Below are 17,882 nucleotides of genomic sequence, written 5' to 3'. Positions count from 1 at the left end.
CACACAACAAATTCCTCAAGACAATCTAAAAAGTTAGAAAAATGAGCCAAAAATATAGCTAGCTCTTTGTTATTGTTACTGAGTAACCAGTACTAATTAAGATATTAATATTAGTTTTATGTTAATATATTAAACATTAATATTTTAACATATATACAAGGAATGAGTGTTGAAAGTGTTTGACAGTATTCAAAAATACCCTTGAATACTGTGTGTTCTTGGTTGCAGCAGATATAATCTGCCCACATTTTTTTTGGATGGGTCCAAAACTATCTGTTTTACCTGAGAGTAGGTAAAGGATAAGGATGGGGAGTGGGGATGGAAATTCAGTCTTTTTTACTCAGAGCTGGAACACTGCACTCAAGAATTGCTAAACTGTATTTATGACTTTCCAATAAATGATATTGTAGCCTACTTTACAAAGCCACTTCTTACCTGCAAGACTGCTATTTTACAATAATTTAGGGCTTCCCTGGTGGTGCAGTGGTTGAGAGTCCGCCTGCCGATGCAGGGGACACGGGTTCGTGCCCTGGTCCGGGAAGATCCCACATGCCGCGGAGCGGCTGGGCCCGTGAGCCATGGCCGCTGAGCCTGCGCGTCCGGAGCCTGTGCTCCGCAACAGGAGAGGCCACAACAGTGAGAGGCCCGTGTACCACCAAAAAAAAAAAAAAAAAAGAAAATTTATGCTAGTATTTTTTCAACTATGATATGACAGTATCCTTAAGTAAAGTATCATTCTGCTGAATGACAGCCAATATGAATATAGGTGACCAGGGTTATAAGCCTTTTGTACTTGTAAATGTTTCTGTTTATCATATCAGACACCGTGAGGTGAAACTGGGCTTACGTTTTTGTTGTTGTTTATTTTCATCTTTATTTTCTTCTGCATCATAGTTTATATTCATTTTAAGTGATTTAAGATAAGATAACCATAAAGTTTTAATAGCTCAATGAAAACTTCCATAAATTTGAAAGTGCATAAAAAATATAAATACATATCTTTAGCTTTGAACTCACTGAATTCTGAATGAAAGATGCTAGCAGTACTTTACTTACAAGTACAGTTAATCTACGGCATTTATAAAGCTAGGTATTAAGAATATAAACAGATGACTTTTCTCATGCCTAAACATATTGTGACTTCTGATTATATCAATTTAGAACCATGCAGATTCCAGTAATTTAAGTATTATATTATATTCATCCCATGTTAATGGGTCCTATTCTTATCATGTTAATTCTGAAGAATCAATCATCTTTAATTTTTAATTCATGCTCCATTCAATCATGAAATACATTATAATTCTGTTATAATTCCAAATCTTATATTTCTAAAAAATTTTTTGAAAACATTTTCTGCTAAACGGTCTTGGTGAAGAGAAGTGTTTTTATAATTTTAAAAGAAAGATAAAGAAAATTCTAAATGCACCTGGGGAATCCACATCCTTCCCTACTTCAAGAACCAAAAATGTGCCTATAAAAATCTCCAATTTTTTCTAAATAATTTTCTTAAAATAAGAAAGCCTTTTGTCTTCTAAAGCATTTGTTATGAGGAATGTGAGAAGATGTGACCTTAACAGTCTACTTCTCTCTACTACCAACTGAAAATCACCTTCTTTGAGGCAAACGGCTCCTGTGGTCTATGGGTAGTTATGTGCAAACAGGGCTTGGGTCCTGTAAAAGCTCTGGTTGAGGGAACTCCTGCCGAGCGCTACCCTCTTTGAACTGGGGAAGTGCACAGAAATTAGCATCAAGACCCAGGGTATGAATTTTATAGAGACATGGTCCAGAGAGCTCTGTAAATACCAAGAGGAAGGTCAGTATAATCCCTAACAGAGTATCCTTGGGCTCTCTGGTCCCTAAGAAGCTAAGAAAAAACATAATAGGTATTCCGAGTCCTCCTTGTTCCTGAGCCTTAGGGAGTACAAAAAGATCAGTAGGAAATTGGTGGCTTGACTGTTCCTATACCACTAACCATTTACAAGTAGAGAGAACCCTCCCACCCCTGTTGCCTTCCACCCCCTCAGAGGTTGCCAATACTGGAATCTCAAAGTGGTGATAATGAATATAACAAGTAAATGCCAGGAGAAGAACATCAATCCAAAAAGAAGAGAACCTGCACCCAGGAAAACTGAGCTGCTATTGAAGACAAACTATAATTTAAGCAGGGTCCTCTCACTACAAAATAACCAAATTCTTTTTAAAGCATTGCAGTTAGGGAATGTTCCAAGGCAACCAGCTAAAACTGGAAAGGGGAGCAGGGAGCAGCAAGCAAACATGAAAGCAGAGCTGCCCTGAGGATAAAAGCTGATATAAGTAACTTACAAGGCAAGAAAGCTGAACTTGAGATCCCTGCACTTTGCCAGGGACCCTGGAAGAAATGGTTAAAGAATAATGGCAGGTCTTGGTTTCTAGCAGAAGCAATCCTCTTTGGAGAACAGCATTCTATATTTAGGGCTCTAGAAAACCACAGATTAAGATCAAAACAAATGGGAGCTCATAAGGATCACTAAACACACCAGGAAATAAGCCACAGTGAATGAAAGCCCACAGAAAGAAATTGATAGATTTAGATTCCCAAGGATTTCAGGTATTAAAATGACTGGATATAAAATTTTAAAAAATATGTTTGGAATAAAATGTGAGGGAATAAAAACTAGCGAGCAAGAAGAGACTTTCGGAAACTGCTAAGCAGATTTGAAAAGAACCAAACAGAACTTTTAAAAATGAAAAAAATATGTGTTGAAAGATATCTAGTGGCTACGGTAGACAGATTATATACTACTGAACAAAGAAGTAGTGAACTGTAACAAGGCTCTGAAGAAATAAGCCAGAAGAAACACAGAAAGAGGAGATGGAAAACACTAAACTGAGAGATTAAGAGATTTTGAAGGTAGAATGAGAAGATCTGACATCCATCTAATCAGAATCTTAGGAGAACACAGAAAATGGAGGAGAGTAAAACTCAAATGGATAAATGGATAATAACTGAGAATTTTTAGTAGTAAACAAAGACTTTGAATCCTCAGACCTAGAAAACACAAAATCTTCCAAGAGGGATAAATACAAATAAATTTATGCTTAGGAATATCATGGTAAAACTGCAGAACACCAAAGACAAAGAGATTTTAAGTCATTGGTAAGAAAAGCTAGATTTGCTACAAAAGGATTACAATTATACTGTCAGAAGATTTCTCAGCTGCAACAGTGGAAGTCAAAAGCCAGAACAATTTTCATATAAACAAAATGTTTGAGTATGGCACTCCTATTGCAAAGAAACTGGATGCTTGATAATGTGTATTTCCAAAACATTTCTTAGATTGCAAGCAATGGGGATGCTCCAAGGCTTGAGTGAAACTGAAGAGGCAGGCAGTGGGACGCAAGCTAAGAGTCTGTTATCAGAAGACATGTGCCAAAGCAATTTCTAAAGATTAATAATAGGAAGATGGAAACATTTCAGAAGGAAGCTCTGAATGCAAAGAACAGTGAGCTAAGAAAATAGTGACTATATAGGAAAATTTAAACACATATTGATCGTGTAAAACAGCAACAATACTAATGTTTAATTCAAGGGGTGACAAAACTCATAGAACTACAAATAAGATAACTGTGACATATAAAATGAAAACAAGATTTAAATTGTTTTTAGGACCTTTTATTGTTTGGGAAGAGCTCATTATTTTCAGACTGAAACTATGCCTGCTAGAATTTTAAGAGTAATCACCAAAAGAGGAGAAAGAGTGTATAATATGCATATCAGTTGAGGAGAAAAGGAAATATTGATTTTTAAAAATCTTCGATTCAAGAGAAGGCCAGCAAAGAAGGAAAAATAATTAAAAATTCAGGATAAATAGAAAGCAAAAGTAATGTCTGAAAATATTATTAAACCAGTTTGATTAGTAGAAAAAAATAGAGAAAATATAACATTTTAATAGCAATATCCAGAAGGGAAATATCTGTAACAGAAAATTACAAACATTTAATATATGTGATTTATAAATAAGAAGCAAAAAATGTTCCAACAGAAGGATGAAGAAATATACTGAATAAGCTATGAATCATTTCCAAGTTTTCTGTGAGTAATATAGAATTTCTTGTGTAATCAGATTACTATCAGTAAATGCTATTAAATAGAAGAGGACATGGGAATAATAGCCAATAAAATGAACTAGGAGAAATACAGATGGTTAAAGACAATATGAAAATATTTGATTTTGCTAATAATAAGAAATCTGAAGGAGAATATAACATTTCATATTTCAAATTATCAAAATTGTTTTTTAAATGCTTTAAAAATCATTTTTGACAAAGATGCAGGAAAACAGGAATTCTCATTCTTTGTTAAAGGTAGTTTGAAAAAGAACATTTCTGGAAAGTAAGTAAGCAATATATCTCAAGATCCATGAAAGGTCATAATTTTTGATCTAGCAGTTTACCTTTTATAGGTTAGGATCAAGAGTTATGTATGAACATTAATTAAAGCCTTATTTATAATAGTGTGAAATTAGAATCAAACTAATTGAAATAAAACAGCCAAATAAATTATGTTATACTACAAAACAACATGGCATTTTAAAATCAAACTTAGAAGTGCAAAATGTTCTTATTATACTACTTGGTGAGAAAAACAGAATGCAAAACCACATATAGAATATACTTTCGATTCTGTAAAAATACATATATGCAAGAGGAAAATATTTCGGGAAGGAAATAAAAGTTCTGGCAATAGATATTTATGAATGGAATATTTTAATTTTGATTATTTCTGCATTTTTTCTACAATGAGGATTTATTATTTTTATAATCAGAACATTGATAATAAATGTTAATAAAATAATTAAAATATTAAGTATCACAAGACAGCTATAAATCTCTGAAAAATAAGAAACCCAGGAAATCCTCAGTCCAACCATTGAAACTACTGTCCATGAAGATGCCAGGCCAGGAGTGAAATGCCAGAGGGGCCACTGGCTGTACCCATCAGCAGAGAACTGGGCTCACGCTGCTCTGGGAGCAAAGCCAACAATGCTCTTAACATGAGAGATGCTCACTGTGCCTGGCCTTGATTTAAACAATGTGCCCGTCACCTTTTTTCTTATGTAGTGTACTAGGCTGAACTGTCTCAATTACTCATGACTATATGAGCATCTACATAAATGTTAGGTAATTCTATGCTTATAAATAGCTTTACAAGAAAAAATATTCCAGATAAATGTATTCTCAATTTGAACTAAAATCAGAATATTTAAGAATTCTGTGAAAAAGAAATTTCTTGGGCCAATCTGAGATACGAACCCTGCTCTTGCTCTACTGGTGACTGAACTGTGATCTTCACCATGGGTCTTAAGCTCACAGAGCCTCAGTTTCTTCAATAGTAAATAGGACAAACAAAATCTGCTTCGGGTTTTATAAGATTGACCTAGGTTCACATGAGATTGAGACAGTACATGTAAATAAATTTTGAAAAATAGTATCTTAAACTCAATTTAAGCACTTCACTTGTTCCCATGACCTATGAAGCTCAAGTTGAAGCTCCTTACCTTGGCATATAAGTCCTCATCTCTATTGTTTGGAAAGCACTCTCTAGCACATGCTTGGTGAACACCTAAGCACTAATTTTGTAGAATATAACCCAATGGTCACCTACATTTTCAAAAATTGAAATGTGGATAAATTAATTATGATGAGTAAAAAGGTTAACAGGGCAGTCCAGAATATGTACAATATGCATAAGAGTTTTTGTTCCCTAAAACAGAAATGATGATTGAAAACATTCATGTTAAATACCTGGCAAGATTTCAAGCCCCCAAATATGCAGTCAATATAAGTGTCTAAAACTTAAGGGAAAAAACTTTCACATTTTATATTTTCACTCTATTGTTGGTTTTATTTTTTCCTGTTAAAAAAAAGCCATGCATGCCATTACAGAAAGGACAATACAGATATGCAAAAAGAATAACTCATATATACTACCCACCTAGATACAACTATTATTAAGAATCTATTAGACCAGATCCTTTCCAATGTTTATCAAAAATTAGATCACAATGTATATACCATTTTGTAAAATATAATAAATTAACTAACAAATCCTTTAGTTTTGGCCATTAAAGTGGTTTCCAGTTTTTCAATATTAGAGGTAGAAGAATAATTGGCTAAAAAAATTAAAAATAAAAATAGAAACAAAGAATAATATCCCAGCAAAAACTGTCAATGACAATTGAGGACTCATATAAGTTTATAAAACTGCCAACTCCCTCCCTCCTTCCTTCCTACCACTACTCTTCCCCCAAATACCCATGAACAGGGAATGTACATTCTTTTTTTTTTTTTTTTTTTTTTTCGGTATGCAGGCCTCTCACTGCTGTGGCCTCTCCCATTGCAGAGCACAGGCTCCGGACGCGCAGGCTCAACGGCCATGGCTCACGGGCCCAGCCGCTCCGCGGCATGTGGGATCTTCCCGGACCGGGGCACGAACCTGTGTCCCAGGCATCGACAGGCGGACTCTCAACCACTGCGCCACCAGGGAAGCCCGGGGAATGTACTTTCTTCACATCATCATCATTTCAACATAATGGGCTATAAATTAACTTGTTTGTGATCAAACTGTATGCTATACTTTTCATGTGACACCAGATCTAACAAGCCTAGTCAATCTAAGTCACTTAAGGGGCTCTAGGTTCTTTTACCTCATTTTCTCATGGTTGCTATCAGTTACCTAGGAGAAGCATATGTTTTGTTGTTTGAGAGGGTTTACTACAAGAGAATGTGACTATTCCTCTCAATGAGTAAGTACAGCAGCCTCAGAAGTTTTAGAGCTATTACAGTGCCAGTTAAAGAGAGAAAATCCTGTCTTATATTCTATTTGGATTTTACAAACACAAAGGCTTTCAAAATGAGAACGCTATATTCACAATGACTTTAAAAGTGAAGTCCAGAATCTGACCACTTCTCATCACTTTTACTGCTATGACCCTGGTCTAGCCTCTAACCACCATTATCCCTTGCCTGGATTCCTACAGTAGCCTCGGAACAAGTTTCTCTCCCTCTATTCTTGCCCTAGTAGCAGAAACTTTGGGTTGATTTACACTCCCCCCCATGCCCCGGCTGCCCAGTTACCATGTCAGTTTTCCACTAACTTCCAATGCCAAAGCCCTCATTTCTTTGCCTGAGGGCTTCCTCTGGCCTTCTGGGAAGTGGCCCTCAACCAGTGGTTGGAGGGAGGTGAGGAACTGTCCTGGTGTCTGTAGTCTGACGTGCATTTTACCCTGACTCCCAGAGTCTCCCCGATGGGATTAGGCCCTAGTTGTCCATAGTGGTACTGACTGCTTTCCATTCCCTTTCTCATGGCTCCATTTCCCTACCAGCATATTCTTCAAATGAACCAATTCCTTGTCTTACCGTCTGCTTCTCAGGAAACTATACAATATCACCTTTCAAACTATTCTCAACCCAAAAGGCAGAGTGATCTTTCTAGAAACAGATTACGTCAGTCCTCTCTCAAAAGCCTGCAATTGGTTCTCTCCCCTTCACTTAGGATTGAAAGTCAAGATCCTTACAAAGGTCTACAAGGCCCTATATCATCTGCCTCCTCCTGCACCTGCCCCCACCCTATGCCTGCTGTTCCATGAACTTGCCCGGCATGACCACCTTAGGGCCCCTGCTCTAGCCATTGCCTTAGCCTGGAACACTTTTCCCTAGGAATCTGCTGCCTGGTTAACTCCTTCACCTCTTTCAAGCCTTGCTCAGCTCTCACCTTCTCAATGAGGTCACCCTGACCACCACCCTATTCAATAGAGCACACTCTCCCCACCTCCACAAAGCACTCCCCAAACCCTTATCCTGCTTTATTTTTTCCTGTTCCATTGTACTTACCACCTCTTAACATATTAAATAACTTACTTTCCTTGTTAGAAAATAAACTCCATGAGGACAGGGTTCTTTGTTTCGTTTTCTGATGTTTCTCAAGTGTTTATTAGAACAGTGCCTGACATATATGGAACATTCCATAAAAATCTGTTAAAGAGTTACCATACATTATCATGCTATTACTTGGTGGAAGAAACTGATAAATATATACTATATAGGTCGCAAGGTCACCACAAAAATAACCCTTTTTTTTTTCTGCCGTGCTGTGCAGTATGTGGGACCTTAGTTCCTTGACCAGGGATGGAGCCCCGTGCCCACTGCAGTGGAAGCATGGAGTCTTAACCACTGGACCTCCAGTGAAGTCCTAAAAATAACCCTCTTTTAAAAACAAGTTTAAATCCAACTAATAAATTGTGTTTATATATAAATTTACATTCTAAGTGCATTTATTAAATTTTAATAATGTATTTTGTCAGAATAATTTAGAAAAATACAATGATTCAGATTTTTAAACATAATTTATAGGGGGATTATTCATACTATAATTTTTTTTTTTTTACTCATAAAGAGTTTTACACCTAGGGTTTATACAAAGTTCTTGTGAAGCGTGATACTCCTCATTCATTAAAAAATATAATTAACTTATATACAAAATTTTCAGGAACACATCTACTTCATAGAATAGGACATTCTGGTGTATAGTACCATTACCTACAGATGTATGAAAGGTAATTAATTTCATATTATATCTTACATTCTCCCTCTGACTGTACAGATTTGGAACTCAGAGTGGCACATGAGTCCAATTTAATTTAAAAGGAATCCACTCCTGAAATTACCACATTATGAATACTCAATGAATATTTACAGAATAGTAATAGCCAGCTTACTTATGGCTTTGTGTTGAATTTAATCACTGAATTTTAAGAAAAACCCAGCAGAGGAACTTTACAATTACTTTAATTTTCTAGGTTTAAATAAAGTCCTTAATGTTATTTCAGAATAGGCCTAGGCTTCAGAATTTGCTGTGTAAGCAGATCAATAAACCACATCATACTAAGTTATGTACATAAAAAAGAGCAATTTGGAACAGCTTCCAGTGTACTGTGACAATGGAAAATAAACCTCACATATAAATGTATATGTACACATATGTATGTGTATATACAGCAGATAGATAACTTCTACTTAGTAGTAATTATTACAAAATGCTTAGAAAAGGAGAAAACAAAATATAATTTTAAACTTTATGCTTCTACCTCTATTATTTTCTAAAGTATGTCAAAGAAAGAAATTAGCATTAGCTGCTGATATTTACTTCTGATGTTTAACTTTTACAGGAAGAAGTAAACAATTTAAGATCTAAAAACAATCTACTGAACAACAGTATTTTCAACCTGAATTAAAAAAAAAAGTTCTAAGTTGTCAATTTACTTGAGATTATTAGACATGTGAATATAGGGAACGTTAAATATCAGAAATCATAATTATTTATCAAGATGAAGGAAACCTGGTACTGAACTTAGGGTTTTGAGGATGGAGGATAAAGGCACTCAATTAACAAAACTACCACCTTAATAAAGTGAATGTTAAAATACTATATGTTCTCCTAAATTGATCTACAGATTCAACACAATCCCTATCAAAGTACTAACAGGCTTCTTTGCAGAAACTGACAAACTTATCCTAAAAGTCATGTGAAAATTCAAAGGACCCAGAAGAGCCAAACAATCTTCAAAAAGAAGAAAGTTGGAGGACTTACATTTTCTAATCCCAAAACTTACTACGAAACTATAGAAATCAAAATAGTGCTGTACTGTCATATGATAGTCCTATAGATTAATGGAATAGTATTGAGATTACAGAAATAAATTCTCACATTTATGATCAATTGATTTTCAATGAGATTCCCAAGATCATTCAATGGAGAAAGAAAGTCTTTTCAACAAGGAATGAAAAATTACCATATTACCCAGAAATTCCATTATTCGTTACATACCCAAAAGAAATGGAAACAAAACTTGTACACAAATATTCATAGTAGCATTTTTCAAAATATTCAAAAAGTAGAAACACTCCAGATGTCCATCAACTGATGAGTGCAAAAACAAAATATGCTATATCGATAAAATCGAATATTATTTGGCAATAAAAAGAATGAAGTACAATACATGCCACAACATGGATGAAACTTGAAACTATAAGGCTAAGTAAAAGAAGCTAGTCACAAAAGACTATGTATTGCATGATTCCATTTATATGAAATGGAATGAAAATATACTAGAGGAAAACTCATAAGGACAAAAAGCAGATTAGGGCTAAGAGAGAGGCTTGGCAAAAAAGGGAGGGGGTGGTGACTGCTAAAGGGAATGGGGTTTCTTTTGGAGATGAAATCAATTTTTGAAAATGTTCTAAAATTGATTTCTGGTGATGGTTACACAACTGTATATATACTAAAACCCATCAAATTTTACAATTTAAATGGGTGAATTGTATGGTATATGAATTACATTTTAATAAAGCTGTTTCCAAAAAACTAACAATACTATACATTGATAAGTAGAACCTGATCCCCAGATAAAAAGGGCTTTCTAAATGGGAGTATGCAGGTAGGTATTTTTCTTCTTTGAGGCTTTGAATTTAAGTTTTAGAAAACAAGTGATACAAAAGAAATAGAGGCACACCAGTTATTCATATAACTGAATAATAATAAAAGAGAAAACAATAATACCAACATTAACATAAAGCTTTATGGAATACAAAGCACTTGCACATACGGTCCTGCAGCCAAAAAATGACAAGCCAGAATGAGGCACTTGTCCCTCCCCTGAGTTCAAACAGAGAGATAACATATAAGAAATCAGAAGGTTGATGACTCTCAGGACACACTCAGAGGTTAATACAAAGTCTTGAAGAAACACTAGGAAAGACTGAAAGTGATTAGGACTCTTGTAGGGAGGAAATGGTGACCTGTATTAGAAGAGGACTGGAGTCCACGTTGTCCTGGGTGGACTGATGCCTACCCTGCCTGCTGTGGGGCAGAAAATCATCAGAACCAAGCCAGTGCCAGCCCAAGGCTGCAAACTAATGACGGAGGAGCTCTAGAGCTCTGCTAGGGTGAGGGATCCTACAGCCACACTAGCAGGAGGCTGGACAACTCCTAAGCATTCACTTCTCCCCACTTCAGCTGCTGACCTGGCAATTATACCAGAGGGAGGCTACCATCCGATAATAATGCTTGGGAAAGAAGTACTAGATAGAAAGTTCTCTGCAGTGAAAGGGACACCTGTGGCAAATGAGTGGTAGTGCTTGAGCCCAGATTATTCATTATGAGCAGCTTCCTCACCTCCAACCTCTAAATTACCTATAAGAGCACAATCTAGAGTCAAGGATATTATGCCTATTTTTAAGTAGATCTTAATGACAAAATACGTGTTAATAGAATAACATAAGAGTGAAAAAAAGACTGTAAGCACCATGAAAGAAATAGAAAAATGAAACAGTCTATACTAAAGGATGGTAAATATGAAACAATATTTAAATTAAATATAATAAATGGTTTCATTTCAGAAAAGTAAGGGAGGGTATTAGAAATATGAACCATAAACAAGCAGTTATGAAGAAAAATCACTTGCAAGTATTAACAACAAAATATGTAATTGTTGAAATGAAGTAAATGAATGGGTTAAACAGCAGAAAAGATACAATCTAAGAAAAAAATTGTATACTGGAATACCAGGTTGAGGAGTGTTCCCAGAGGCATCAGTAAGAGATTTAAAAAGTGGAAATAATAAGAGAAAAGCTATGAAATATAGATGGTAAAAGAAGGATCAAGAGTATCTAATAGGAATTCCAGGAGAGAAAATAGAGTAATAAATATTTAAAGAAATAGTAAAAAAGATTAGCCAGAACTGTACAAAGTTACAGGTCTGCAGATTTAAAGGGTACATAGAGTGCCAAATAGGATCATATTTATATATCAGAGAGAAATTTAAGAACACTGAAAAACAAGAGAAAATTCTGAAAGATTCCAAAAAGAAAATGGAGCTCATTGGTAAAGGACAAAGAATCAAATTGACACCAGACTTGAGACAATGAAGTAATATCTTTAAAGTTTTGAAGACAACTTTGAAACAAAAATTTATATCTAATTAAACTATTATTTACATGTGAGGACAAGATCAATATATTGGTATTTAAGGTCTCAAATACATAAAGTTTCTCTTTGAAGAAAATATTTGGAGGATTTACTTTAGTGACAAGTGAAAGAAATGCATGAGCAAGCAACTAGACACAAAAAGTAAAGGAGAGTAAAGGTGGTTCATTGTTATTTAAATATGCTGTGATGCAGAAAAAGTGCACCTATAATATCTGGGTCAAAAATTCCAGGCAGTATTAACACAGGGTGGGAGAAACAGAGAGAGCTGAAAGCATGCTAAAGTAATAACTGTGTTTGAGATGGGCAGGGAAGGAATTTGTATTAATAAGCTTTAGACACCGATAGGGAAAAATAGTCATTTCTATGAATCTTGGTAAGTAAGGGATAACTACCAGAAACATAGGAATAGAGTATTTAATACTCAGTTTAGTAGAAGAAAATCAATTTATCCAAAAGAAGCTGTGAAAAAGAACCAAAAAGAAGCAAGGCCAGTAACAACAACGACGACCAACACACACACACACACACACACACACACACACATCAGAGTAGCTAAAATGAGCCTTGGTAGACCAGTAATTATTGTCAACGTAAACAGATTAAATTTACCAATCAAAAGACAGAAACACAGAGTGACCGAGTGACCAGGAAAATAAAAAGCTAACAGTCTTTTCTACAAGGGATAGGTGTAAAACAAAAGAGTACAGAGAAGTTGGGAATAAAGGAATAAAAGAAGGACTACCAGGCAAATATGGGGGAAAAGAAAGTAGAGGTAGAACTTTTTAAACTCTACAAAATAAATTTAAGGTTATAAAAACACCTGAGAACACTTTCTTGAACACTATTAAGCAGCGACTGACCAGCTATGATGATACATAGTTATTATATTTGTTTCTTAAGTTTATGAGTTTTCTAGTTCTTTGATTATTCCTTTTCTACCTCGGCCTGCATATGTATCGTTTACATTCGTTTGTCTCTTTTCACTTGAGTTTTAGCAGCATTTGAGAATGTTTTAAACAAGTGAGGAGAAAAAGGAAGTTAGATTCAAACAGTTCAGGTTTTCTATTTGTTAAAGGTTCCATACTAAAGTTATTTGAAACTAAGGGTCAAAATGAAATCAAAGCACTTATTGTAAAATTAGAAATTAGAGCACTTCTCCCTAAGTAATTGAAGATATACCTATAAATTTTCTAATGTTCTAAGCTTCCATGGCAACCTGTGATCTAGAGTAGTAAAAAATCAAGTACACAAAAGCTATTAATAAAAAAATTTCATAGAGAAATGCCCTCTAAAATCTGGTCCTTTGTATAGCATCCATGAGGTCTGACTTTATTTTTTTCAGAATGACCAAAAATTCTATGGACAAAATCAATTATATTTGTATTTCGATCTTTGGAGGAATCTATTTTTATATTCCTTGCTTTCCTCAAAGAAAAGCAAAGTCTAAAAATAGCAACATGAAGTTAATCACAAAAGGGTACTTTTTAAAAAGCGAATAAAATATTTCAATTGTATAGTATTTTTTAATCTCCCTGCTTAAACATCTTACCACATATGAAATATAAATTAAAAAGGTCAGCACACAATAAAATTACTATGCCTCAAAATGCTTTGATTAGACATTAATCACAATGTGTGGATTTTTCCTCTTTGGGGGTTATTATTTTCAGAAATTTCACGCATTACTTCAGGATTCTAATATCACATTTACTTGCACATAATCATTTCTCTTTCACCATACTCTATTTCTGCATTTGCAATAAAAGCATATACTAATACAGCCATCATAAAAAATATTCATTATATTCTACAATTCTCAATGTTCAAAAAGTGAAACTATGTAATTAAAATGCAACTCATCTCCACCCACCTTTTATAGCCAACTTTGTTAATAAAGAATGATGTGAATTGTTAACTGAGGGGCACTGAGCACTCCAAGGACTAAATACAGGCACTGTGTCTCTTCCATCATACCTATGTCTTAAATTCCTTCAGCTCCTATTTATCAGGGAAGGGCTGCCAGGTGAGCGGTCTGTCACTCTTGCCTAGACTAATAGATTGTCCAGTGGCTTCTGTTACAGCTCATGTCATACTATTAAAACTATGTGCCTTGAAAATGGCATAACATATGTAGCTGAATCTTGTCAAGTCTAGATAATCAGACTCTGGCTTCACAAGCAGATGCAGCTTAGAGAAGTAATATACATATGCAAATCACAGCGGTCCCCTTTCAGCACCACTGTTCCTACCTCTAATGACCCTCGCAGAAAGTCTGTTTGTTCAGCTCCCACTTCCAGGGCTACATCAACAGAAGCAAAGGGACGGCTGGCCATCTGCTGTCGTTCTCGAAGCAGTTGCTGGAGGGGGTTAAAAATCACTTGTTTTAAAACATGTTAAATTCAACAATATCTAGTTCCATTTTGAACAAAATGGCATTCAAAATTGAGAAATCATCTAATACACATACTCATATCTAGATCATTAAAAATGAAAATTATTTTCTCCCCATGGCCTGGGTTATATTTCCATAGAGGCTTTAAATGTATGGTGCCTCCAAAGAACATTTCCCCTGACCTCCATCCCACAAGCCTAATGAAATGTACTCAAAAGCACTTGGAAAACTTCAGATGAGAGCTGCTACTTAAGTAAAAAGTGCTATTATGATGATGGCTATGCCAAGTTTTCCCACTCAGAGTAACTCATGCTTTTGTCTTAGCTGAAAGCAAGTAACAGTAAAAATGTTTAAGAAAAGATAATCAAAAGTTGTCAAAATGCATTAATAGAGATTAAAGGAACATATACCTGCCCAGACTAAGCCTTGTAAGTCATCAAGATTCCCTGTCAATTGCAGGAATTGTTATTGTCAGTGTTTTCAACCTTATTCAAAGCCTCTGTTCATTATTTAAATGTTCATTATTTAAATGAGGAATGATTAGTAGGTTGCAAAGCATGTGTGCCAGGGCTTCTAAAACACTTCCGGATATTTGTTTCTTTCTATTTGTGTCTCTTCTGGGCTTTGCTCAAACTAAAACCAATAAACCAGCAAGTCCCAACCAAGTACCCAGCTAATTTATATTTCTGCCTCTCCTTGTAATTATAATATTCATTAAGCCATGATAAGAAAAAATTAATGACCAGCACTAGATATTGCAAATCTTGCCCTTCTCATTCTACACAGCTAATAAAATTATTATTAAATATTAAAAGTGGATGAGCAATGTAATTAAATACTCTTTCAAATGAGAAGAAAATCATATCATTGAAGAAAGGCAAAATCCTTGAACACAATGAATGGCTTCATTATTCACACAGATTTTTAAAGATTCAGTGGAAGTAACTTAAAACATTAACAACTGGTCTTTGAATGTAAATGTATGTAGCACTGTGATGCATCATTCATAAAATTCCCTTTCAGATGACGAAGGAACAAAAGCCAATGCTTGATGGCAGTTTATTATTTAACATTTTTATTTTAACGCTTGTGACACAGCAGTAACAGTGTTCATGTAATGAGCATCTAAAATATAATTTAAGGCCCTGCTTTTATTATTAAAGAGGGAACATCTACTTGCTAATACGGGACAGAAATAATACAACTATAACTCAGTAGTAGTTTAAATTCTTAAATTATATGTATTTTGAGGAGTAATGAAGACATACTAAAAACATATTCAGAGTAAAAAGTAAATGTGATTTAAACAACCGAATTATTCAATTTAATATAAACTCAGATTTGTACTATTAAAAATACAGCTGCTGGAAACAGAATCTTGTTTGTGTCTCTCTCAATAGGAGTGGCCAATTGATCTGAATACCATGTCTATGCAAAATGCAAACATAATGTTACTCCAAATACCAAGGGATGCTAAGTGTAGAAGACACAATGCTCTTTTTATCTGGTAAAAACATAAACACACACACATGCAAATATACAAACTGCCTTTGCTACCGTAATATAAAAATTCCCTTGAGAAAACTGTAAATTCTAGTTTGGATCTTAACATGATTTTCTAGTATCTGTATTAAAGTTTCTTCATTTGTGTTAGTTTTCCTTAGCTTATAAATGGCATCACATATAATTGATTTTTTTTAAAAAAATGAACACTTTCTCTTTCCTCATCTTACCTTTTCCCTACACCTAAAAGTAAAAGGTCTACAAAATATAATTAATGAATACTCAATACCACAAATTGTAATATAAGTCTATAAATATTCTACAGTCACTATATTTGACAAAGAATAGATTCCTCCAGAAAATAATGTATTACTGTGACCCCCACCACTCATAATAAAGAAAAATCAGTGATTGATACTTTTATTCATTTAAAAAAATGTACTATAGGATAGAAAGGCATTTAAAAAGATTCCAGTTTGTCTTCTGAGCTTTGAGTTTTCATCACTTTTTAAGAATTGAATGCTTATTACAGTACGCTTTACAAAGAATAAAAATGTTTTTCTTGTCCAGGACCATAACACTGTAGTTTGTAAAATAAGACATGGCGAAATAAAAATAATAAGAGCACAAGATAGTGTGCAGTAAAGGATATAAATAGGGAATTAGCCAAATGAATTCATTCCAGGTCACTTAGCAGAGGACTACTTCGAGGACTTTGGCTGACATTCTGACTTTGGGAAACTAATGCAAATGTTCTGACTGGGAAACTTAGGGAGGGTAAGTGATTTTATCCTAAAACACTCTTGCTTTGATATGATGGCCCTAAAATAATAAAATGGAACAAAGTGAGATTCTCTTTGCTACTAAGTCCCTGGCTCTTAGCCATATCCTTAACAATTGTCCTTTCTCTTAGCAGTTAACATCTATATGCATTACTTCCTGAATTTTGCCCCTTCTATGTCAGAACAAAAGAGATATAAACGATATGCTTACAACTTAAATTCTGTCAAAATTTAGTGGAAATATTGACAGGCAAAATATGTAGACTCTGGAATTAGGACCTGTGTTTGAATACCAGTTTTTCCATTTTGTAGCTGTTTGACTTTAACCAAATTATTTAGACCTCTCAATGCCTCAAATATTCTCATCGTAAAGTTGGGCTATTAATAGTGCCTACACCTAGACCTCAGAGGACTTGTTTTGAATCCCAGATTCTCCACCCATTACCTATTGTACCATCATCAAATTCCGTAGACTTTTCTAAGGCTTTTTATTCCCTCTCTATAAATGGGAATAGCAATAATATCAGAAGATTGGGACTAATAAGATAATGCACTTGCACTGCTCAACACAGAATCTAGCACATTGTGAGAACTCAGTAACGGTTCATTGGTACAATTATTATGTTAAATTTCAAGCACCAATTTTGTCTTTAAAGATGGCACACTAATTACCACAGGCCCATTTTCTTTGGCACTAGTGACATATTTTGCTCTATTAGTCTCCCTTTTAACAAATGTTGCAGATTTATGAGACAGTTGGAAAATGTCATGACTGTGGTAAAATGAATTTAGATTTGGAACTGCTTTCTGCCATTTGTGACTAAGAATGATAAAAACTCAACCTAAAACTTATGGGGAAATATAGAGTACTTCCTTAAGAACTTTCAAAAATTGATTAACTTATTTTGTGATTGTGATTTTTATATAAAATGAAGTTTGACATTTTATATATAGATAAGAAGCCATATAACAGATGATTTATTTTATAACTAGTCTGCAGCTGCCAATTTTTTAGGAGAAAGAAAAGGCCAAAAGAACAAATTGATCATAATACAACAGATTATAATTATGTTGCGATAAACATTGTTGTACAGAACATTTTAAAATTATGCATGTTCTTAGTGTCATGTTTGTTATCTATAATAATTGTTTTATTATTCAAAATCTCTTACAAAAC

General features: G+C 34.5%; 1 protein-coding gene across 1 annotated transcript in view; it reads right to left on the bottom strand.

The window, feature by feature from the left end:
• ATRNL1 (attractin like 1) overlaps positions 1-17,882 on the bottom strand; it is a gene marked incomplete at both ends in the record, with an annotated part of 692,251 nt that overhangs the window by 200,836 nt on the left and 473,533 nt on the right. The window contains one exon of the mRNA XM_079717281.1: positions 14,278-14,385. Coding sequence (XP_079573407.1) covers positions 14,278-14,385 — 108 coding nt within the window. The remainder of the gene's footprint in view (positions 1-14,277; positions 14,386-17,882) is intronic.

This window comes from Hyperoodon ampullatus, assembly GCF_949752795.1.
Source record: "Hyperoodon ampullatus genome assembly, chromosome: 1".
Classification (NCBI taxonomy): Eukaryota; Metazoa; Chordata; class Mammalia; order Artiodactyla; family Ziphiidae; genus Hyperoodon; species Hyperoodon ampullatus.
Note: the sequence above shows the minus strand (reverse complement) of the source record. Positions and strands in the feature narration are given on the sequence as shown.